At 34.5% G+C, this 25,689-nt stretch overlaps 1 protein-coding gene across 3 annotated transcripts in view; it reads left to right on the plus strand.

The window, feature by feature from the left end:
* Positions 1-25,689, plus strand: part of RADX (RPA1 related single stranded DNA binding protein, X-linked) — a 67,133-nt gene that overhangs the window by 32,458 nt on the left and 8,986 nt on the right. For all 3 annotated transcript variants that reach the window (XM_054473088.2, XM_063660148.1, XM_054473089.2), the window contains 3 exons: positions 3,667-3,740; positions 17,310-17,600; positions 24,395-24,562. In XM_054473088.2, the coding sequence (XP_054329063.1) occupies positions 3,667-3,740; positions 17,310-17,600; positions 24,395-24,562 (533 nt within the window). The remainder of the gene's footprint in view (positions 1-3,666; positions 3,741-17,309; positions 17,601-24,394; positions 24,563-25,689) is intronic.

Below are 25,689 nucleotides of genomic sequence, written 5' to 3' on the forward strand. Positions count from 1 at the left end.
ATCATTCTAATATATTGTTGAATTTGGTTTGCTAGTATTTTGTTGAGGATTTTTGTATCAAAATTCATCAGAGATATTGACCTGTAGTTTTCTTTTATGGGTGTGTCTTTGTCTGGTTTTGTTATAAGGATAATACTGGCCTTGCAGAATGAGTTTGGAAGTATTCCTTCCTCCTCCATTTTTGGATAGTTTGAGTAGGATTGATATTAGCTCTTCTTGAAATGTTTCGTAGAATTCATCAGTGTAGCCATTGGATCCCAGGCTTTTCTTTACTGGGAGACTTTTTATTACAACTTCCATCTCATTACTTGTTATTGGTCCGTTCAGGTTTTGGATTTCTTCCTGGTTCAATCTTGGTAGGTTGTATGTATCTAGGAATTTGTTCATTTCTTCTAAATTTTCCATTTTATTGGCATATGGTTATACATAGTAGCCACTAATGAACCTTTGAATTTCTGCAATATCAGTTGTAAAAGCTCCTTTTTCATTTCTAATTTTACTTATTTGGCTCTTCTCTCTTTTTTTCATGGTCTGGCTAAATGTAAGTTTTGTTTAACTTTTCAAGAAAGCAGCTTTTTGCTGCATTGATCTTTTGTATTGATTTTCTCATTTCAATTTTATTTATTTATGCTCTGATCTTGTTTTCTTCCACTAATTTGGGTTTGTTTTGCTCTTGCCTTTCTAATTCTTTAAGATGCATCATTAGGTTGCTTATTTGAAGGTTTTCTTCTTTTTTGTTGGAGGCACTTATAGCTGTAAACGTCCCTCTTACTACTGCTTTTGCTGTATCCCTTAGGTTTTGTTATGTTTTGTTTCTATTTTCATTTGTTTCGAGAAAATTTTCAATTTTCTTCTTAATTTCTTCATTGATGCATTGGTAATTGAAGAATATGCTGTTTAATTTCTATGTATTTGTATAGTTTCCAAAATCATTCTTGTTACTAATTTCTAGTTTTACTCCATTGTGGACAGAAAAGGTGCTAGATATTATTTGTTTATTTGAATGTTTTAAGACTTGTTTTGTGACCTAACATATGATCTATCCTTGAGAATGATCCATGTGCTGAGGAAAAGAATGTGTATTCTGCAACTGTTGGATTACATGTTCTGCAAATACCTATTAGATCCATTTGATCTACAGTGCAGATTAAGTCCAATATTTCTTTGTTGATTTTCTTTCTAGAAGATTTGTCCAGTGCGGAAAGTGGGGTGTTGAAGTCTCTAGCTATTATTATATTGCGGCCTATCTGTCTCTTCAGCTCTAATAATATTTGGTTTATATATCTGGGTGCTCCAGTGTTGGGTGCATACATATTTAAAATTGTTATATTGTCTTGCTGGATTGACTCCTTTATCATTATATAGTGACCTTCTTTGTCTTTTCTTATTGTTTTTGTCTCGAAATCGATTTTGTCTGATATAAAGATAGCTACTCCTTATTGTTTTTGTCTTGAAATCGATTTTGTCTGATATAAAGATAACTACTCCTATGATTTTTTGGTTTCCATTGACATGGAATATCTTTTACCATCCTTTTATTTTCAGTTTACATGTATCTTTATAGGTAAAGTATGTTTCTTATAAGCAACAGATCAATGGATTTTGCTGCTATGAGATAAGACTTTTGGGGCTGTTTTGATGGGGTGAACCTATTTTGCATATGAGAAGAACAGGAATTTTGTGGGACCAGAGGGCAGACTTATGGGTTAAATTGTGTCCCCACAAAATTCATACGATGAAGTCCTAACCCTCAGGATTTCTAAATATGACCTTATTTCGAAATAGGGTCATAGCAGATGTAACTGATAAAGATGAGTTAATACTTTCATAGAGAGCTAAGTCTTGTGGAAGAGACAGACTTTTAAACCTGTAATTTCAGTATGATATGGTGAATGCCATGATAGAAGTTTATTCACAGTAATAGCATATACAAGGGGTAGTTAGCCTTGGCAAGAGATCAAGGGAAGCTTCTTGTAGGAAATTATGCTGGAGCTAAATCCTGAAGGATGAGTAACAGTTAACCAGGCAAATGAAAGGGGACATAGGATTGTTCCAGGCAGAAAGAAAAGCATGAAGGTTTAAAGCACCATGGGACTCATAAAAAACTATGAAATGAAATTGGAAAGGCAGGCCAGATTGTTTCCCATAATTTTTGAACAAAGAAAACGTAAAAACTAGGCCATTGCACTTATTTTATTTTTACTTATTTATTTTTAATTTTTGTAAGTATATGTTAGGTGCATTCATGAAATGTTTTGATGCAGGCGTACAATGCATAATAATCACATCATGGAGAATGGGGTATCCATCCCCTCAAGCATTTATCCTTTGTGTTACAAACAATTAAATTACACAGTCTTTTAGTTATTTTAGAATGTACAGTGAAGTTATTATGGACTATAGTCACCCTGTTGTGCTATCAAATAGTAGGTCTTATTCATTCTTTCTATATTTTTGTACCCATTAACCATCCATACCTCTCCCAAACTCCCCCACTCCCCTTCCCAGCCTCTGGTAACCATTCTTCTTCTACTCTCTATCTCCATGTGTTCAGTTGTTTTAATTTTTAGCTCCCACAAATAAATGAGAACATGCAATGTTTATCTTTTATTGCCTATCTTATTTCCACTTAACACAATGATCTCCAGTTCTATCCATGTCACTGCAAATGACAGGGTCTTATTCATTTTATGCCTGAATAGTACTCCATTGTGTATATGTACCACACTTTCTTTATCCATTCATCTGTTGATGGACTCTTAGGTTGCTTCCAACCTTAGCTATTGTAAAAGCTGCTGCAACAAACATGGAAGTGCAGCTATCTCTTTGATATACTGATTTTCTTTCTTTTGGGTATATACCAAGCAGGGGGGATGCTCGATTATATGGTAGCTCAATTTTTAATTTTTGTAGAAACCTCCAAACTGTCTCCATAGTGGATATACTAATTTACATTTCTACCAACATTATACAGGGTTTTCCCATTCTCCACATTCTTGTCAGCATTCGTTATTTGCCTGTCTTTTGGATTTAAGCCACTTTTACTGGGGTGAGATGATATCTCATTGTAGTTTTGATTTGGGTTTCTCTGATGATCAGTGATGTTGAGCACCTTTTCATATACCTGTTTGCCATTTATATGTCTTTTTTTGAGAAATGTCTGTTAGAGAAATGTCATTTCTCATAAAAATGTCAAATCTTTTCCCCATGTTTCATCAAATTATTAGCTTTTTTCCTTTACAGTTTTGTTTGAGCTCCTTGTGTATTCTGGTTATTAATCCTTTGTCAGATGAGTAGTTTGCAAATGTTTTCTCCCATTCTGTGGGTTGTCTCTTCACTGATTATTTCGTTTGCTCTGCATGCACTAAATTTTAAATTTCTGTCGTAAAGAATAAAAATATTATCTTCAGTTAATATTTAATAAAATTAATGATCCCTTTTATTGAATAATCCTTAAAATTTAAATCTATTGCAGTATTTGAGTTGTTTTATATATGGATATTTTTCATAATTATTAGTGTATGTTAATGTATTATTCAACAAACTTAACCTGTATATTTTCTAAATTTATTGAATTAAAATAAACTCTGAATAGAACCAGTTGATTTGTTTTTCATTTGAGGCTCTTTTTATAACGATTGGTTATACTCTTCTTATCCTTTATAGAGTTGCTGTACCTCAACCAGGAGCTTCTGTACAAACAAAGGGAATTAAACCAGGCATGCCAAGCATCTTCAACCGTATGTTACTATTTGTTATTATTATTTATGAAAACTTTATGAAACATTATTCTATGAAGATTACTATTTAATTACTAAGCACAAGTAATACATGCTTAGAATGTATACTTTGCATATAGTAATATTAGCTTAGGTCACTGTCAAAAGTGTAGTGATCAATTTGGTATCATCCCAAAAGTGAAAGTAATTGTAAACAAACTTATACTTACAGTTTGTTTCATTAGTAATAGTATATTTCATCAAATGTACTATTTTTAATAGAAGAATAAGTAGGAAGTTTAATTTTTAATTGACAACAAATATGGATATCTCTTAAAAGTAAATTGTGTCTTCTTTCTTTGCTATTGGGTTGGCTGGTTTGAACTTTGGCCTCATTTCTGAAGTGATTTTGTAATACAATTTTTTCTGGTGGGGTGTCCGTAGAGTGGTTTGGTTTAAGTCAGATCTTATCAGGTATCATCTCTCTGGATTAGACTTTTTAGCACTTTATTTCCTTGCTTTGCTTTCGGTGTTATTTTGTTTTCATCCTCCACCTAGACAAAAGTGATACTGTCATTTTATTGAATACTACCTTGTTAAATTTGATGTCTCAACGAACCTTTCCAAAGTATTTAAATATGACTTTTGTTGATTGTTACATGATATAAAATTGGGGCATTGTGAACAAGTCCATTCTAAACATTTTAAATCTTTGTAGAAACATCTGTCCTTACCTATTAGATTTATGTGGGTTAGTTAATAATAGATTTTTATTCATTTCTCCTGTCATATTCTAGATTGATTATTCTCTATAAGGCTGAATACTTTGTCCAAAAGTTTCAATGAGCACTTCAGATGATTTCAGTAAAAAATGTAATTTGGGGACTTATGGAGAAAAAGATTATTTCTCCCAGCTAAGCATAATTTGAATTAAAAAAAAAATGTTCCTCAGACAATGGATCTTGCCTGGACTCTAAATTCTAAAAATGAAGGAGAAAACCATAATTGTTCCCAGGTTTTGTGATTCTCTGTTTAATATCCAAGAAAGCAATTAAATTCTATTCTTCAGCTTGTCAGCTTGGTGATTAAACTTCATACAGATTTCTATATTATCATCTGCTAAGATTATCCCATCTCTTTTACCTACAGAAGATAATATGGTACTTCTCACAATTATATAATAGTAGTACCAGCCATTTATTGAGCATTTATGTGTCAGGCACTGTGCTGAGGTTTATGGACATTTTGTTTATCTCACAGGGAGTGGTTATTTGAAATTAATTTCAACTTTTCCTTCCTATTCCATGCTGTTTTGGAGAAAGCTCTTGTTCAGATGTAAGTTAATCATTCACTTGCTAACTAAAATTGAAAGATAGAATGAATTGAGTCTTAGGCTGGGGAAAGAAATAAATCCAAGAATAGCCTGACAGACCAGTAGCAAAAGGAGGGATTGCCTTATGGTAAATCTGGCCGATTGAAAACCCACAAAAGAAAAACATTGTAATATAAGTATCTAATCAAGCTCTAAACAAGAATGAAAAATCACCAGGTACCAGAAGCAAAAAAGGAATTTAAATTTAATAGTGAGTAGGAACCAAAACTAAAAGTGTTCATGGACATCTCAGAACTAGATAGAGGCCTTAATTTTCATGGGCTGAGGTATAATAACCACATGGGAAGGAGAGTCCAGACCACAGACCTCCTATTTGTGAAGAAGTAAAACTAATGTAAAGTTAGAAGTTTGCAGAAGGGCAGAAAAATTGTGACCATCAATGTGGAGAGGTATCAAAGAGCTTCCTGTATCTCCTGGGCAATGGGTAAGAAAAAGTCATCTGAGAGAAAGTAGAATCCCAGACCTGTGCAGCATGGAAGTATGGTTGCAGTTCACATGATTAAAATGGTGAGGCTACTGAACTAAGGAGTTAATACTAATATCTGGTCCAAAATCAGTGAAATCAAGACCCTAAGGTCTAGACAAAGGCAGTTGTGAAACTTCCTAAAAGGGAGGTTTCTTGTAACCTAGGGTGCTTGGGATTCCCTTGGAAAACAATGTCTACAGAAAGTGGATTCATGGTTAAAAATTACAAACTTCCAAAGGAAATGAGCTACTACTGAAAGGCAATGTGATCAGATGTAACACATGGAAGAATTCATACCCCAGAAACTAGAAATGCTAGGCCAATCAGAAAGAGGCTTTGAAACATATGTTTATTATTTTTATAATTTTTTAATAGAGATAGTGTCTCACTATGTTTCCCAGGTTGATCTCAAACTCCTGGCCTCAAGTGATCCTCCAGCCTCAGCCTCCCAAAGTGCTGGGATTACAGGTGTGAGCCACCACATCCAGCTCTAAAATAAACAAGTTTAAAAAGTTAAAGGAATAAATAAAAGTCAGTAAGTTGGAAACAGATCAATATGAAGAACTGACATATGTGAAAAAGGTATCCACACACACACTTATCAGTAGAGGATGAGTAGAATAATAGATAAATGCAGATGAAGAAATAATTTAGTGTATTTGGAGATACTGATGAAATCACACTAGAGAGTGGTAAAGAGTTTAGAAAGGTAAAATACAAGTTGAAAGACATAGTGGATAGGATGAGAAAGTCCAATTTATATCTAATAAAGGTTCAGGAGGACAGAACAGAGATAGTTAGGAAGAAGCAGTATTTTAAGAGGATATTTTTTCAAAATTGTATATATATATAAATGAATTATTAAATTGAAGGATCACAGTGAATTCTGAGTAAAATAAAAATAATCTGTATCTAGACATATGATATGTGATAAATGATACAGACCATGATAGTGAACCTGCAGAGCATCAAAGATAAACATCCTTAAAACTACCAGAGATAAAAAAAAAAGAGATTTATCAACAAAGAAAACAAAATTAGATGGAAAAATTTCCCAGAAACAATAATGCTTTAGACAGTGAAATGTCTTCAAAGTGTTGAGATAATTCCTAACCTGGAATTTTATGTCTACCTAAACAATCAAGCAAGAGTGAGGGTGAAATAAAGATATTTTCATATAGAGACTAAAAGAGTTATTACTTGTAGAGTCTCAATGAAAGAATTACTAAAGAATTCTGAGAGATGGAAAATCAAACCAAAAGGAAATATCAGAATGTAAGAAGCAATGGTAAGCAAAGAAGTTAGTAAAATATTGGTAAATATAAATAAATATATGCAGTAGAAATTAATAACTATGGTAATGAATTATTTCATGGGATTTGAAACAAAGTAGAATGAAAATACTATTTAAGGTGAAATGGATGGAAAGATGAGAATTAAAGCATTCTAAGATCATTGTATCTTTATGGAAAATAGTAGAGATTTATATACTGCAGGCTTTGTAAATTTAAACATGTGAGTTAAAAATTTAAGATCAAGCTGAAAGAATAGGATAGAATGTGTAACTTCTGAAGCAGCACAGAAAAAAAGGGGAGGAATTATGAAAAATTTTTCAGGGCAGTAAAAGTAGAAAAAAGGGGGAAAAAGCAAAGAAAAAGCATGATTAAGATAAAACATGGACTGGGCATGGTGGCTTATGTCTGTGATTCCTGCACTTGGGAAGTCTGAGACAGGAAGATTACTTGAGGCCAGGAGTTCAAGACTAGTCTGGGCAACATAATGGGACTCCATCTCTTTTTTTTTTTTAAGATAAAACACAAAATAATATAGCTGAGATAATTCTGAATTATCACCAATTTCAATAAATGTAAACATATTAAACTTTCATATTTCAATCTTAAAAATTAATCCAGTTACATCCTACACATAAGAGACACACTTAAGCCTGGTGCAGTGGCATGCACCTATAGTCCTAGCTACTCAGGAAGCTGAGGCAGGAGGATCACTTGAGTCCAGGAGTTTGAGACTGTAGTGTGCTATGATCATGTCTGTGAATAGCCACTGCACTTCAGCCTGGGCAACATAGTGAGAACCCATCTCAAAAGAAATTTTTTTTAAGAGAGAGACATACTCAAGAAAAATTATATAAAAGGTTGAAAATAAAGGAATGGCAAAATATATACCTGATATATACTAACCAAGAGAAAAGTGGTATAGCAATATTCATATGAAGTAAATAGAATTTAAGGTAAAAACTATAAGTAAAGATAAATAGGGACAATATAGAATATATAGGATGATAAATCAACATTCCACTAAGAATACAGTAACAATCATGAATGTATATAACATATAATATAATCTTAAAAAGGTAAACAACCTGGTGGATTTTAAAAGAGCAGTTGGTGCACATAACAATCATGGTGCACTCCTCTTAAAATAATAGAACAAGGAGACAAAAACATCATTATATGCACACACACACACACACACACACGCCACTGAAAACCAGGACAAACAAAATCTTAAAAGAAGCAAAAGAGAAAAGAAAAAAATACACATAAGTCAAAAGGAGCAAAGACAAGCATGACAGCAGATGTCTCTTAAGAAATCATGTAATCACGGAGCATGCCTGTATTACCAGTGACTTGGGAGGCTGAGGCGGGAGAATCACTTGAATTCAGGAGGCGGAGGTTGCAGTGAGCCAAAATTGCACCACTGCACTCTAGCCTGGGTGACAGAGTGAGATTCTGTCAAAAAAAAAAAAAAAAAAAAAAAACTGTAAACTTAGCATTCTATACACAGTGAATATAACTTTTAAAAATAAAGACAAAAGCTGCAAAAGCTGAGAGAATTCATCACCACCAGACCTACACAATGAAAAATATTAAAGGAAGTTCTTCAGGCAGAAAACGTATAACACCTGATAGAAATTTTTATCTAAGTAAAGGAAGATAAAGCACCAGAAATAGTAAATAGGTGGGTAAAATAAAATATATTTTCTCATTTTTCTTTTATATCAGAAATAATAAAAATATATTGTGGAGTTTATACTTTATATAGAAGTAAAGTGTTATGAAAAAATAGCATGATGACTGGAGGGGATATGGAAATACACTGTTCTAAAATTCTTACACTACATGCATGAAGATGCATAGCATCATTTGAAGGTAGATTGTAGTAAGTTAATGTTGTATATTATAGACCTTAGAGAAAACACTAAAAAAAAAGTGTAGCTAATCAATAGCAGGGCTTAATGGGATTATTTTTTATTTTATTTTATTTTATTATACTTTTAAGTTCTGGGATACATTTGCAGAACGTGCAGGTTTGTTACATAGGTATATATGTGCCATGGTGGTTTGCTGCACCCATCAACCCATCATCTACATTAAGTATTTCTCCTAATACTATCCCTCCCCTAGCCCCCAACATGACGACAGGCCCCAGTGTGTGATGTTCTCCTCCCTGTGTCCATGTGTTCTAATTGTTCAACTCCCACTTGTTAGTGAGAACATGCAGTGTTTGATTTTCTGTTCTTGTGTTAGTTTGCTGAGAATGATGGTTTCCAGCTTCATCCATGTCCCTGAAAAGGACATGAACTCATCCTTTTTTATGGCTGCATAGTATTCCGTGGTGTATATGTGCCACATTTTCTTTATCCAGTCTATCATTGATGGGCATTTGGGAAGATTCTAAGTCTTTGCTATTGTGAACAGTGCCTCAATAAACATATGTGTGCATGTGTCTTTATAGTAGAATAATTTATAATCCTTTGAGTATATACCCAGTAATGGGATTGCTGGGTCAAATGGTATTTCTGGTTCTAGATCCTTGAGAAATCACCAAACTGTCTTCCACAATGGTTGAACTAATTTATACTCCCACCAACAGTGTAAAAGCATTCCTATTTCTTCACATCCTCTCCAGCATCTGTTGTTTCCTGACTTTATAATGATCCATTCTAACTGGCATGAGATGGTATCTCATTGTGGTTTTGGTTTGCATTTCTCTAATGACCAGTGATGATGAGCTTTTTTTTCATATGTTTGTTGGCTGCATAAATACCTTCTTTTGAGAAGTGTCTGTTCATATCCTTCACCCACTTCTTGATGGGGTTGTTTATTTTTTTCTTGTAAATTTGTTTAAGTGACCAATAGAACAGAGCAGAGGCCTCAGAAATAGCACCACACATCTACAACCATCTGATCTTTGACAAACCTGACAAAAACAAGCAATGGGGAAAGGATTCCCTATTTAATAAATGGTGTTGGGAAAACTGGCTAGCCATGTGCAGAAAACTTAAACTGGACCCCTTCCTTACACCTTATACAAAAATTAACTCAAGATGGATTAAAGACTTAAACATAAGACCTAAATCCATAAAAACCCTAGAAAAAAACCTAGGCAGTATCACTCAGGACATAGGCATGGGCAAAGACTTAGGAATAAAACATCAGAAGCAATGGCAACAAAAGCCAAAATTGACAAAAGGGATCTAATTAAACTAAAGAGCTTCTGCACAGCAAAAGAAACTATCATCAGAGCGAACAGGCAACCTACAGAATGGGAGAAAATTTTTGCAATATATTCATCTGACAAAAGGCTAATATCCAGAATCTACAAAGGGATTGTTTTTTAAAACATTCAATCCAAGAGAAGACAGGAAAAGAGAAAATCGATCTAAGGAATAGATGAGTCAAAGAGAAACAATAGAAAAGTAGCAAATTTAAGTCCTTCCATGGTTAATTGCAGGCATACCTCAGAGATGTTGTGGATTAGGTGCCAAACCATTAGAATAAAGTGAAAATTGCAGTAGAGCAAATCACACAAATTTTTAGGTTTTTCAGTACATATAAAAGTTATGTTTACATTCTAATAAGTATGCAATATCATTATATCCAAAAATGTACATACCTTAATTAAAAAATACTATATTGCCAATAAATGCTAACCATCATCTGAGCCTTCAGTGAGTCATAGTCTTTTTGCTGGCAGAGGGTCTTGCCTTATGCTGATGGCTGTGGCAGTTTCTTTTTTTTTTTTTTTTAAGTTGTTATCAGCTTTATTTTTTTTTCAGATTTTCTTTTTTTTATTATACTTTAAGTTCTAGGGTACATGTGCACAACGTGCAGGTTTGTTACGTATGTATACATGTGCCATGTTGGTGTGCTGCACCCATTAACTCGTCATTTACATTAGGTATATCTCCTAATGCTATCCCTCCCCCCACCGCCCACCCCATGACAGGCCCCAGTGCTTGATGTTCCCCACCCTGTGTCCAAGTGTTCTCATTGTTCACTTCCCACCTATGAGTGAGAACATGCGGTGTTTCGTTTTCTGCCCTTGCGATAGTTTGCTCAGAATGATGGTTTCCAGCTTCATCCGTGTCCTTACAAAGGACATGAACTCATCCTTTTTTATGACTACACAGTATTCCATGGTGTATATGTGCCACATTTTCTTAATCTAGTCTATCATTGATGGACATTTGGGTTGGTTCCAAGTCTTTGCTATTGTGAATAGTGCCACAATAAACATACATGTGCATGTGTCTTTATAGCAGCATGATTTATAATCCTTTGGGTATATACCCAGTAATGGGATGGCTGGGTCAAATGGTATTTCTAGTTCTAGATCCTTGAGGAATCGGCTTTGACAGTTTCTTAAAATAAGACAGCAATAAATTTTGCCACATCAGTTGACTTTTCCTTTCAGGAAAGATTTCTCTGTAGCATGTGATGCTGTTTGACAGCATTTTACCCACAGTAGAACTTCTTTCAAAATTGGAGTCACTCCTTTCAAACCTTGACACTACTTTATCTATTATGCTAGGCTTATGTAATATTCTAAATTCTTTATTTTCATTTTAACAATGTTCACGACATCTTCACCAGGAATAGATTCAATCTCAAAAAAACCACCTTTGTTCATTTGTAAGAAGCAACTCTTCGTCCATTCAAGTTTTATGATGAGATTGCAGCAATTTAGTAACATCTTCAGACTCCACTTCTAATTCTAGTTCTCCTGCCATTTCCACCACTTCTGCGGTTACTTCCTACCCTAAAGTGTTGAACCCCTCAAAGTCATCTATGGGGTTTGGAATCAATTTCTTCTAAACTCCTGTTAATGTTGATATTTTGGCCTCCTTCCATAAATCACAAATACTTTAAATGGCATCTAGAATGGTGAATCCTTTCCAGAAGGCTTTCAAATTTCCGGGAGGTTTTCAGTTTTCACTTTTGCCCAGATCCATCAGAGGAATCACTAAGGTAGCTATAGCCTTATGAAATGCTTTTCTTAAGAATTAAGACTTGAAAGTCAGAATTACTCCTTGATCCATGGGCTTCTGAATGGTTTTGTGTTTGCAGGCATGAAAACAACATTGAACTCCTTGATGGAACTCCATCAGAGCTCCTGGTCATCAGAGCTCCTGAGTGACCAGGTGCATTGTCAATGAGCAGTAATATTTTGAGGGGAATCTTTTTATCTGAGCAGTAGTTCTCAATAGTGGGCTTAAAATATTCAGTAAACCATACTATAAACAGATGTGCTGTCATTGAGGCTTTGTTCCATTTCTAGAGCACAGGCAGAGTAGATTTAGCATAATTCTTAAGGGCCCCAGGATTTTTGGAATGGTAAATGAGCATTGGTTTCAACTTAAAGTCATCAGCTGCATTAGCCCCTAAGAAGAGAGTCAGCCTGTCCTTTGAAGATTTAAAGGCAGGCATTGACTTTTCCTCTCTAACTATGAAAGTCTTAGATGGCATCTTCTTCCAATACAAAGGTATTTTATCTCCATTGAAAATCTGTTGTTCAGTGTAGTCGCCTTCATCAGTTATCTTAGCTGGATTTTCTGGATAAGTTGCAGCTTCTACATCAGAACTTGCTGCCTCACCTTGCACTTTTATGTTATGGAGATAGCTCCTTTCTTAAACCTCATGAACCAATCTCTGCTAGCTTCCAACTTTTCTTCTCCAGCTTCCTTACTTATCTTAGCCTTCATAGAATTGAAGAGAGTTAGGTTAGGGCCTTGCTAGGAATTAGGCTTTGGCCTTAGGGAATATTGTTGTGGCTAGCATGATCTTCTATTCAGACCACCAAAACTTTCTCTAGATCAGCAATAAGGCTGTTTCAGTTAGTTATCATTCATGTGTTCACTAGAATAGCACTTTTACTTTGCTTCAAGAACTTTTCCTTTGCATTCTCAACTTGGCTAATTGTTTGGCTCAGAAGGCCTTGGTTTTCAGCCTATCTTGGTTTTTGACATGCCTTCCTCACTAAACTAAATTGTTTCTAGCTTTTGATTTAAAATGAGAGATGTGTGACTCTCCTTTCACTTGAACACTTAGAAAACATTATAAGGTTATTAATTGGCCTAATTTCAATATTATTTTGTCTTAGGGAATAGGGAGACTTGAGGAAAAGAGGATAGACAGGGGAATGGCCAGTAATTGGGGCAGTTAGAACACACACAGTATTTTTCAATTAAGTTTGCTATCTTATATGGGTGTGGTTTGTGGCGCCTCATAACAATTACAATAGTAGCATCAAAGATCAGTAATCACAGGTCACCATAATATATATAATAATTTAAAAGTTTGAAATACTGTGATAATTACCAAAACGTGACACAGAGACACAAAATGAACATATGCTGTTTAAAAAATGTCACCAATAGACTTGCTCAACACAGGGTTCCCACAGACCTTCAATTTGCAAAAAAATGCAATATCTGTGAAGCACAATAAAGTGCATTAAAACAAGGTATGCCTTTATATTAAAATAAATAGCATAAATACCCCAAGTAAAAAGTGGAGAATATTATATTGGGTATAAAAGTAAGACCCAACCATATACCATCTAAAAGAAAACCAATTTAAATGTAAAGATATGATATAAAAAGATGGAAAAGTACATACCATACAACAGAAAGCTTGAGTGTCTATACTTATATCAGAAAAGTAGATTTCTGATACAATCAACTATAACTGGATATTGATAAAAATTTAAAGTAGAGAAATGAGAAGAGTCAAGGATCCCTCAATTACCTACTCCTTGTCTCTTTTTAACAAACTCAGTATTCCAGCTGGAGTAGGCATTTGTATTAGGGAGATACTCATGCACCTCCCCCCTTTCTTAGAATAAATATGCTGCAACCACCATTTGAGAATAATTTGACAATACCTAATTTGTTGGAAATGTGTTACACTCTGTGACCTAGAAATTCCATTTATGTCTTTGGCCACATAGGAAGACACATTCCAAGATGTTCGCTGGAAAATTATTTATAATAGAGAAAATTAAAAGCTAAATGCTAATTAACAGATGATTATAAATATAGCATATTAATATACTGTAATATTATATTGCAGTTTTAATGAATGAATTAGATCTATATGTGTCAACATGGTCACTAATGTATTCCCAGGTAGTTTCATGATAACTTTGGCTTTTTATATGCTTGTAAATTCAAAAGTCATTCATTTTGTGAATATACAATTAATATGTTTGTGTGGTTTGTGCTTCTATCTAGTAACTCAGACATACATTTGAAAAGTTAACAGTAACACAAGGCATTACAGGTAGCCTCTGGCTTTCACTAGTCTTTAAAAAGTCTGTTATATACTTGCAAGCAAGAAGGAGAGGCAAAGAAAATAGCTCCTTTCCCTCCCCCTGCCTCCATACACCCCATTACATTTTTTTTTTTTTTTTGAGACAGAGTCTTGCTCTGTCACCCAGGCAGGAGTGCAATGGCACAATCATGGCTCACTGCAGCCTCGACCTCCCAGGCTCAAGCGATCCTCCCACCTCAGCTACCAAGTAGATGAAACCATAGGTGTGTGCCATAATGCCTGCTTATTTTATTACTATTATTATTATTATTACTTTGTAGAGACAGGGTCTCCCTATGTTGCCTAAGCTGGTCTTGAACTCCCAGCCTCAAGCAGTCCTCCTGCCTCAGGCTCCTAAAGTGCTGGGATTACAGGCGTGAGCCTGCCTCTATCAACCTACCACTCTTATCCACGTAATGAAATGCTTGGAGTAGATTTAAAAAAAAAAATTCACGATGCCTACGTACATACGTTTGAACTGCATTCTTTTTTTAACCTTACGACCTAAATATAAATGTTCCTCATTAAAACATTGAACCAATCTCACCAGAAATAAGAGTAAAATAGATAATTGAAATAATAGAATGAAAATTATAATTGTAAAATATAAAAATATAATTTTGCTAAGTAACCTGTATTTTAGCTATGCATTAAGCTTAAAATATAACATGTTTCATATAGTAATTTTATTAATATTCAAAAAAAACTACTTCATGATTTTCCATCTTATTTTTAGAAAAACCTGAGCTTTAGATATATTTTGTCTCTTTCCTATTTATTGCCTTTGATTTGTTACTATTCACAACCAATAACTGCCAATGTCTCCTGTATTGATTTCATACCCATTTGTATTACTTAATTATGAAGATGTAATTGAGGTAGGTAATTGTAGTCCCCAGTTACTAAAATAAAAAAAATAAAGCATGTTTCTTTAGAGGAATTTTTCATATAAACATTTGTACCTTGGCAGTCCTTAATATTAACACTCAAATGAGAAAATATGCATAGAAAATATTCTGGCTTTTTCCAAACAGGTCAATCATATAATCATTTTCTATAAGGTAGATGTAAATACTTAATTTTTAAAAATTAGAATAGCATATCACTTTTTCTTTTGCGTGCTGTATTCTAAAATAAGTCAAGCAGGAATGTTTAATATGGGTTAGATCATTGCAATAGCTACTAATTGTTGTTCTGATTATGTACTTTTATTAGTTTGAGAAGAGATTTATTTCTAGAAGATACCAAAGATGAAGCATTTCCCAATCATTGATTTAGTCCTACTAACTCTTTTTCTCAGCTTTGATTTATTCCTTTTGATCTTTTCATGTGTGACTAAGTTTTTTATCCCTTTTGTTATCAATCATTATTATAGGAATTTGTGTGTTCATCAACTGAATTTTTAGTTTAAAAAACTCTTTTGTAGTATTGCAATATTTTAAATTCCTGGTAAGAAGTATGTGTTCAACTTCTTCATCTTCCCTTACAACTCAAACTAATACTTTACCTTGTAATACATTTTCAGTAAGTCTCCAGCTAGGCTTAAGAAATCAAGCAAGCACTCTGGGAATATGTAATGAAGTCTGATAATCAGAAGTAGTATTTTAACCATACTGAAACCTTGCTATTGCAGCCACCTTCTGCCTCAGCAAGGTTTTTTATGCTAGGATAAGAATACCAGGACATAGGCAAGAAAGAAAGTCAGCAACTTTGGTAAACTCTTAAGCTGTCAGCCTATCTCAGCTAGCAGAACTGTTGTTCCAAAATCAATTTTTATTCTGATTTTACAGTGTTTCTGATTCTACCATGGTACATTATTTAATCAAAATATTACTTGTACCAAATTCCTTAGCACAATGTCTGGCACATAATAGGTGTTCGGTAATTGTTTGTTGAATGGATGAACGAATGTCATAATGTATACGTGTATTAGTCTGTTCTCACACTGCTATAAATGACTGCCTGAGACTGGGTAATTTACAAAGAAAAGAGGTTTAATTGGCTCACAGTTCCACATGGCTGGGGAGGCCTCAGGAAACCTCCAATCATGCCAGGCACGTCTTATATGGTGGCAGGCAAGAGAGACAATGTGTGCAGGAAGAAATGTCAAACACTTATAAAACCATCAGATCTCGTGGGAACTATCTCATTTTCATGAGAACAGCATGGGAGAACCACCCCCATGATCCAATCACCTCTCACTAGGTCTCTCCCTCAACACCTGGGGATTACAACTCAAGGTGAGTTTTGGGTAGGAATACAAAGCCTAACCATATCAATAAGGGATAAATTATATTCTGCATTAGAAACTTAATGTGTTAGATTTTAATCATACATAAATGATGATTTGACGATAGAGAACAGCAAAAATTGAGGGGGTCTTTCATCTCAATTTCGTTCCCTTTTTGTTTTCCCTAAAGGAGTGTCATATATAATAAATAAATGGCCCCTTTGTTTTTTGTTTTTGTTCTTTTTTGTTTATTTGTTTTTTGTTTGTTTGTTTGTTTAGTGACAGGTCTCTCTATGTTAATTAGGCTGGTCTTGAACTCCTGGCTTCAAGTGATCCTCCTGCCTCAGCCTCCAAAAATGCTGAGATTACAGGCATGAGCCACCATGCCCAACCCCTAAATGGCCCCTCTGAAGGAGAGAAGTATTGAAGAAGGAGACTGTATTTGTTCAGTTTACTTTTAGCAGAGATTAACAAAAGTTTATTTTAGGCTCAAATTTCCACCAAGAGTGGGTGATCTCCAATCATGAATTTGATTTAATTTGAATTTGTCACTGAATATAAAAAGAACATATGTTTAAGAGCATTTAGAACATTTAGAAAAAGTAGAAAGAAGGTAATTACAAATCTACGTAATTCCAACAACAGAGAAAACCATGTCACTTTAGTATTTTACGGTAAAAGTTTATTTTGAAAGTGAATTTAGTTCCTCACTTTAATAAGAATTTTCTTTTGTGTATTCATTTTATATTTTGTAGGTGGTGGTTTGATTTTTAATGTTACTTAAACTCTTCCTCATTAATCTGTGTTTTTTTTTTTTTTTGCAGTGAATGACTTGATTTGATTAGTTTATAGATCAATTGTGTCTATCTCCTTGTGTCTTTAACAGGTCGAGCAAATATAAATACTAGTCTGCAAGGGAAAGCCAGAAAAACTATAAGTGATAGGTGGGAGAGTCAGCTGTGGAGAGAGAAAAAGTTTGGCTTAATAGATCACCTACACTACAGCCGTGTTTATCCTGAAAGTATTCCACGGAAATTTATGTTTGAACACAGAAAGTTTCTTAGTGACCAGTATAATTCTCAGCCTGCGAAATATGTACCACCAGAAGGAAGGCCCCCAAAACTTGATGATTTTAAGAGCGCCCGAAGCCTTGGACATTTTGAAGTAACCATACTAGGTAAGTTCACTGTTCTTTTTGCATATCATTAATTTAACATATTTTAAATATACCTACTATTTCGCTTTAAAAATTTAAGCCCTTCCCACAAAAACATTAAGCCCAAGGGAAGTTCTTGTTTGGCTCCAACAAAAGGAATGGAGCACTAATTATGGAATAAATGAAGCTCTAATTGTGTGCTTCTAAACACTGGCAAGTCCTTGGAAAGTATCTGGGGAGAGAAGAATGGGAGAACTAAGGGAATTTTCCTCATTCCTGACTATCAGTCTACTTCTGAGGCAGCTTCTGTTCTCCCTTAGCCACCACTTTCTTGCCTATATTCTCTGCCTCTTCATTCATTGGAACCACTGAAGGGTAAAGTGTAAGTTAAAGAGAAGAAAGAATACTAATCAAAAGAAGCCCCTACAAAAAAAAAAAAAGATCTGTTTAGACCCTCAAGATAATAAAATAATCAAGTAACTGAGGTTGACTAGAAATAAGTTATTGAAAAAACTTCCCTTGTCTGATAAGAGAAAATAAGCTGATTTACCCAGGTTTTTCAAAATTGAGATGTAGCTATGGAACTTACAGAAATTTAAAGAAGTCAAAACATTTTAAAACTTAGATTTTTTTTGTTTCTGAAAGATGAAAAATTTACACACGAAAAAATTCTAAAACAAAATCTTAGTTTAAATGACTCTCAGTGTCAAGCAAAACAATGCATTTGTGTTTCACAGGAAGGTCTTAGTACTAGGTCTTATTACCTTAAAATGAAGGAATGAGGAAAAAATTATTAGCAAATTAACTTAATGACCGAATAATGTAGTTCATGGATTTTTACATTTGTAGTACTGGACATCTTGGCCAGTTAGCTCAGTTGGTGAGAGCGTGGTGCTAACATTTGCAGTCCTTGGATGAATTGCCTTGATCTTTATCAAGATTCTCTTTTCCCTTTTATTCTCTCCCAATCCCTCTTCCCTACCTCCTCACATATAAATATGTACAGACATGTGAGTATGTATGTAATCTATGAAAAGTCTGAATTCTCACTGACTCCATTAGACAACCACAGACCTAAGTTTCAAATGCTTTTTCACTAGAATGTATTACTTGGTCTCTTCAAGTAGTTCATCAACTTTAGTTTTGTATCTAGGAAACAAAAATTATAGCAAAATTTCCCATCCATCAAAAAAATAATAATCATGGATAATGGATACAAAAATTTAGAAATAATGCGTAAGACCTACAATTTTATAGCAGAATAAGGTGACTATGGTCAATAATAATTTAATTGTACATTTTAAAATAACTAAAAGAGTATAATTGCATCATTTGTAACTCAAAGGATAAATGCTTGAGGAGATGGATACCCCATTTACCCTGATGTGATTTTTACATATTGCATGCCTATATCAAAATATCTCATGTACCCCATAAATATATACACTTAATAACCACAAAATTAAAAATTAAAAAGGTAACCATGGAAATGATGAGTTCATCTAGAAACATAGAACTTGATTTTTTTTCTTACTTTTAACATGTTAGTGCTCTATTAAAACAGCTTGACTAAGACTTCTCAGCTGTATTACATGTAACTATAAATTTGTGTAGCTTTGGCTATGAGTCAGCTAAAAGCAGGAATCAAATGTGAAGAAGGAAATTTCATCATTCCTCCCACTAGCTTTAATCCATGTTAGAAGTATGCTGTTTCTATATATATTTTATATCCTACATTTTTCCAAGGATGGTTTACATAGTTAAAAGACAGTGGAAAATAAGCCATTTATGAATGAAACAAAACAGAACATTTTAAAGGAAGCACAAAAGTAGGTATTACTAGGTACTTGCAAATAACCAAATTTCTACCATTGGCAATAATTTTCTGTGTTTTCTGGCAGGAAGGGAGAAGAGTTTTTTTTTTTTTTTAGTTGTTGTTTTTTTTTCTGATGAGATATTTAATTTTAAAGCCAAACAAAACCTTGGATATCTTCTAGTCTTACCCTTGGCTAGGTAAAAGCCAGGCCATGATTGGAAATCAGATCTCCTGATTCTCTAAACGTATCATCTGTTGCAGAGAAAACAATTACATATAGGAACCCTGCTATTTTTTCTCTCAAACAAAATTCATGTCTGAATTAACTGTATGAAACTTCAACTGTAGTTTTTTTTAAAAAGTTATATAAATGATCTTCAGATAGTTGCTTTGTGCATCAACATTTTAATATACCTAATCAGTATAATCATTAGTCATACCTTAATAAAGCATTTCTATAAAGGAATATATTTTCACGTTATTATTATATAATCCAAGTACTTCACGCTCTAATAGTTTAACTTAATGAAGGGATAAAACCTAGAGGACTGGGATAAATGGTACTGGATCCAGTGATTCTCATACAGTCTTGGTGGGAGGTGGTAGCTTATCAAAGTCATCTACAAGAGACCTACTCATACTTCTTAGAATTCTGATACACACTAGAGAAGCAGCCCATTCAGTCTACTCCATTCATAAGAGAGACTTATTGCCACAGAGAGAATGCCACTGCCAAGAACACATCCTGTCCATCAGGTAAAAAGGAATAGATTAAAGGTTGAAAACTACTATGCTTTAAGTAGTACTTGAAGTATACATTGTCTATACTTCAAGTACTATCTATATTCATATCTTCATTCATTCAAGTACTATCTACATCTATACTTCAAGTACTACTTGGAATGAGAGTTGAATATCTGATGTGAAAGTGCTGAATTTGTCATATCTTTTATAAAAGTATGAACCCAAGTTGTATTATAAGACCAGACAAATGGTTTGTATATATTTTAAGCATGGACATGAGCAATAAACTCAGAAGAGAGGAATAAATCTCTTATTACTGTGCTATTTGTTAAAAGGTAGAATCCTAAAACTGAAAGATGACTTTAAGTGTATCTTATACAAGGTGGCACACTTGGTCAGTAAAGGGCCAAGTAGTAAATGTTTGAGGTTTTTACAGGCCATACAATTTCTTTTGCAACTACTCAGCTCTGCTGTATTAATGTGAAAGCAACCATTGACCATATGTAAATGAATGCACATGGCTGTTTGAAAAAAGCTATGTACACTAAAATTTGAATTTCATATTTTCATGTATCATAAAATATTGTTCTTTTGATTTTTTTAACTATTTAAAAATGTGAAAGCTATTCTTAGCTCATGGAATGTACAAAACCAGGGGCAGGCTGAATTTCCATCCCCCCCAACCCGCCGGTCATCGTTTACCCTGTTCTAGACCCCTGTTCTTAGTTAAGACTGCCTAAACCAATCCAGGCAGATAAATCTGTATGATGTTTAAGGTTCTCCAAGCACGAAGATTGTCTAATTTAGTGATACTATCTTCTAGTGGTTTATTATACCTCTTCAATATCTTGCAAGTCTCTAGAAGACCTCATAATTTTGAAGTGCCTTATTCTTGGAGCCAAAAATGTTATTTGGACCACAAACCTGTTACTTGGTCATTACCTCTGACTGGAAGGGTGAATTGTTTTTGAAAACATTGAGTAGAATTATTAGTCTTCCTTCTTTCCCACAGTCCTAATGGCTCTCAGCAACCACCAGCTTGGTACCATGGCAATGTCAGAAACCTATCCTAGAAGCACTGGTTCTTGCCTTTAAATTCTTGCTGGGCCATCTCACTTGCCTCAAATCAATAGATTATAACCATTAAAACCTCAGCTCATTGCCTACCATGTAAGATCACACACTTTAAATAGAATATATTGAGATGGAGTAACGCACTAGATTTTCAGTGCCCTTAGCCCAAGTACAAAATGTAAAATCTGTCGGTCAGTCTTTCCCAATTTTAAGAATTATTTCTCACCTTAAATATAAGAATACACCTTTCAAAAGTTTTAATTGAACTTACAGATGTTATAGTGTATCTTTGCTCTACTAACACTAATTTGGTTACCCATGAAATCTGATGAGTCAATCAAAGTTTAAGTCATTTCCTCAATTTTCATTTGACTTCGATAATTAGGAACATAATCCAGCCAGCCTTTCCAAGTCTCTGAAGGCTGCCTATTTGTCTTTTAAAAGTCAAAAGATATAAACCCCAATAATAGCATTAATTGGTAAGGGAATCAACATTGAGGGAACCCAGTGCTACTCAGCTAATCTTTCAAATAGGCTTTCAGCAAGAAAGGCAGCATATCCCAGAGGTAGAAATAATTGATCCTGAGCCCACAGGCTAATACCAAGGAGGGAAAGAATTATATTGGTCTACTTGACTGCTTTAACAAAAGAAAATATAAAGATGAGTAAAGCCTTATTATTTCAGTGTATCTATAGTATATTAAATTACCTTGATGTCACAATTAATGTTATTAAAATTTGAAATTATCTTTTAAATGCATTTTACAGTAAAGGAAAAGAACAAACCATATGACAAATTTTTCCAAAAAATGCTTTGACAAAAAAATCTAGAAAAGATTATTTTAACAGCTCTCCTTACATCATAGCCATTTTTCTTGGGGTTTGTACAGGATATTTGTGTTCATTTCTTGGTAATGGCAATATGGATGAATTTATATTTGAATGCTCTTGCACAAATGTCTTAAATTCTATTATTGAAAAATTGTAGGTAAAATGCACACATGTATATTTATTTACTCAATTTAAGAAATATTTGCTGGGCAGCTACTGTGTGCCTAGCAGTCTTCTAAGTGCTAAAGTCACATTAGTGAACACAACAGATAAAAACCCTGCCCTATGAGAGCTTGTAGTAGAGTGAGGTGGTGATAAGTGCTAAGAAAAACAGGTGCTGGAGAGTGTTGTAGTAGGAAAGGGTTAAATTTTAAATAACAGAGGTCTGGTGGAGACGTAGTTATCTGGGGAAAAGCCATTCTAGGCACAGAGGCAGCAAGCACAAAAGCCCTGAGGCCTATTGACTTAAACGTTTGTACTTTGAACTCTAGTGGTTTGTTTATTCGTTTGTTTGTTTTTGAGACAGGTTATCACTCTCTTGCCCAGGCTGGAGTACAGTGGTACAATCTTGGCTCACTGCAACAACCTCCACCTCCCGGGCTCAAGCAATCCTCCCACCTCTGCCTCCAAAGTAGCTGGGACCACAGGCGCACACCACTACACCCAGTTATTATTTTTATTATTGTATTTTTAGTAGAGACAGGGTTTCACCATGTTGCCCAGGCTGGTCTCGAACTCCTGGACTCAAGCAATCCACCCACCTCGGCCTCCCAAAGTGCTGGAATTACAGGCATGAGCCACCACGCCCGACCAGAACTCTAGTTTTAATCAAACAGCTCAGTAAAAAATTCACTGATAATGCTGAAGCTCTACTCCCAATATTTTATAATGTAGAAAGCAACTCAAAATAATATCAATAACACACTAATATGTCTACTTTCTTGAAAATATCAGGATTTCCAAATTCTGATAGTTTCTCAGTTTTAAGGCGTCCTTCCTTTTTTGTTTGCAAGTTGGAATGGTCAATGGTAAATTTAATGCAGTGTTTTCTTTTTATTAAAAAATAAAATTAATGATATATATCTAAGTTAAATCTAGTCTTAGAATCAAGGATATAAGATACCAGCATGGGCACATTCATATGAGTCTTGCAGCATTGCTAGGAGTTGTGACGTGGCTATGCTTCTTATAATACTGAATTAGAATTCTTGGAAAATTCTAGATAACATGATTATTTCAATTTATGGCTACCAAATTTTAATAATCCTTAGAAAGCGCTAAGTGGCCTTTAGCTGTATGTTAAGTTAAATATATGAGATTTAATGTCATTTCCTCATAAAAAGCAAAGAACTTGCGTTTCTGGATTGATTTGCAGCTTAACGAGAAGGATTTGGTTACCCATCATTGGCCCGTACTCAGTACTTACGAATCACTATAAGGGATGAATCAGAGAAATATTAAGGTCATAGAATCTAGCTGACTAAATATCTGGGAAAGACCGAAAAGGAGGAGTTAAGGATAACTCTCAGGTTTCTGATTTGGGTCACTAAATGGGATTCATAGTTTTGAAGCTGTGCTCTGTGTGTTTGTTTACCCTTACTCTAGCCAAGATGGTCTTTTACTCTGGTCTACACCTTTGGCTTGTGCTATTCCCTGCCATGCCTAAAATGCCCTCTTCTCTGTTTATTTAAATGCTATTCATCCTTTAGTACATAGCTAGAATTCTTTTCTTCCTCTAGGAAGTCTTTTTTATCTACCCCAACTGACATTGACCCACATAAAAAGATGACAGCCAAAGGTCAGGATTCACTTTAGTTCTTCCCCCTTAGCCCCTTTTCTAGCACAACCTTGTATGGCCCTAATGGTGAGTGTGCGAACCTTGTCTTGTATATTTGAGGACAGATGAGATCTAGCTACTACGTCATCCCTGACCTTGCATTAGTCAGATATCCTTGAGTCCAAATGGCAATAAGGGAACGAATAGTCATCTCCAAACTCCCCTGCCCCAGAATAGCACCTGTCCTAAATGACCAAGGAAACACTCTACGTGTCATTTATGTGACCATGCTATCCTTTGGATAGTAAGATTCCAATCTTCCATCAGTAGGGGAAACCTTTTGAACTGTTATTTCCAGCAGTGGTGAAAGGCTGCACTGGAGTGTCTACTCTTTCAACAAATACCATGTATTCATAAATTGCAATACTAGGAGTTTAGTCTCCAGTTTTCAAACACAGGTTTTTTCAGATCTAAAGCTATCTGGAACATGTTGGGATCAAACCAGCAAACTCGGCATCAGCACCACATGCTAACCCACTGAACTTTTAATAATGTATGAATTTTCTTTAACAGGTCTGAACCATGAGATAGCAATCGATGTTGCATTCCTACCCATGTATTGTCCAGAAGATATTCGAACATCTCAAATAGACACACTGTTGACCTCCATGAATTACAGCTGTGCATATCCACAGGACACAACTGGAAATGACCGATTGCCAGGTCCAAGAGCGGTTGCGGGTAAAACAATCTCAGTGTTCTTTTCACTCAGAAAAAAAAAATAATTATAAACAGCCCTAACCTTAAGATTTTATTATGTAAACAGTTTTAGCTTTAAAATTTAATGTAGTTTTAATTAAAGGGTTATTTGGTAAATGTTCCCCAAGACTTATAAATGAGAATATGTCTTTTAAATAAATTGAATAGCTGTTTCTACTCTAGGCAAGCATTAAGAATATTATCTTATAATACAACTCCAAGTATAATTATTTCATCAGACATAAGTGGTATGCACATGGAACAGTACAAATTCTACTCTTTTCTTCCTTTTTCTCAGGCGACACAATTTGTCCTTTCACCTTGTAATTGCCTGAAATTGCAATACCTCTATAGTATAATACAGTAAAATTGTTCTTTCTTATAAATGTTTAGTTATTCCAGTGCTATGCAATAAATTTCTTGAGAACTGCTAGGAGCATATGTATTCCCAATAACGAAACTCTTCAACCAGCTAATTGTTCAGGTTGCTGCATAATATGCTGAACTCTAAATTGTTTCTATGTACCTATAAATTATAATTGCCCCATTCACGTTTTTTTGTTATTTCTAATTCCTAATCATGTGGTAAAGTTTCTAGCAGTTTTCATTGAGCTTATCAGGATATTACATTTAAAATGGCTTTTAAGAAAGGCCTTATTATCTTGGGATTTTGTGGCGGGTCTTTCTAAGCTGATGAAACTCTTGAGTGTATGTTGTTTTTGAACAAGTCTTATGAGCTGTGCCTGATGACAAAGTAATTTGGGGCAGTAACAGTTGCTGCAAATTGAACTTGGGTACCTAATTTTATAAGAGATGATTTTTTTTTATTTTTTCCACAGTCCATTTTAGAGATGATGTACACTTGCAGTATTACTTTCTACATTGGAGCTCCTTAGACTTTCAGTAATTTCACATTTCTTAATTAGTGCCCTAACATGCAGCTTAAATATTTGTGCACTCATATATGCTCATGTTTCATATAATATCCACTTATGTTATGTGTCTTCTGCTGTATGTCTATACTATTATTGATATAAAATACCAGTTCAGTGTTCTCAGCTAACTGCTTGGTGCTAGTGCCAGTATTCTTCCATTAGTCACTAACATGG

The sequence above is a fragment of the Pongo pygmaeus genome, chromosome X, assembly GCF_028885625.2.
Source record: "Pongo pygmaeus isolate AG05252 chromosome X, NHGRI_mPonPyg2-v2.0_pri, whole genome shotgun sequence".
In the NCBI taxonomy this organism is placed as follows: Eukaryota; Metazoa; Chordata; class Mammalia; order Primates; family Hominidae; genus Pongo; species Pongo pygmaeus.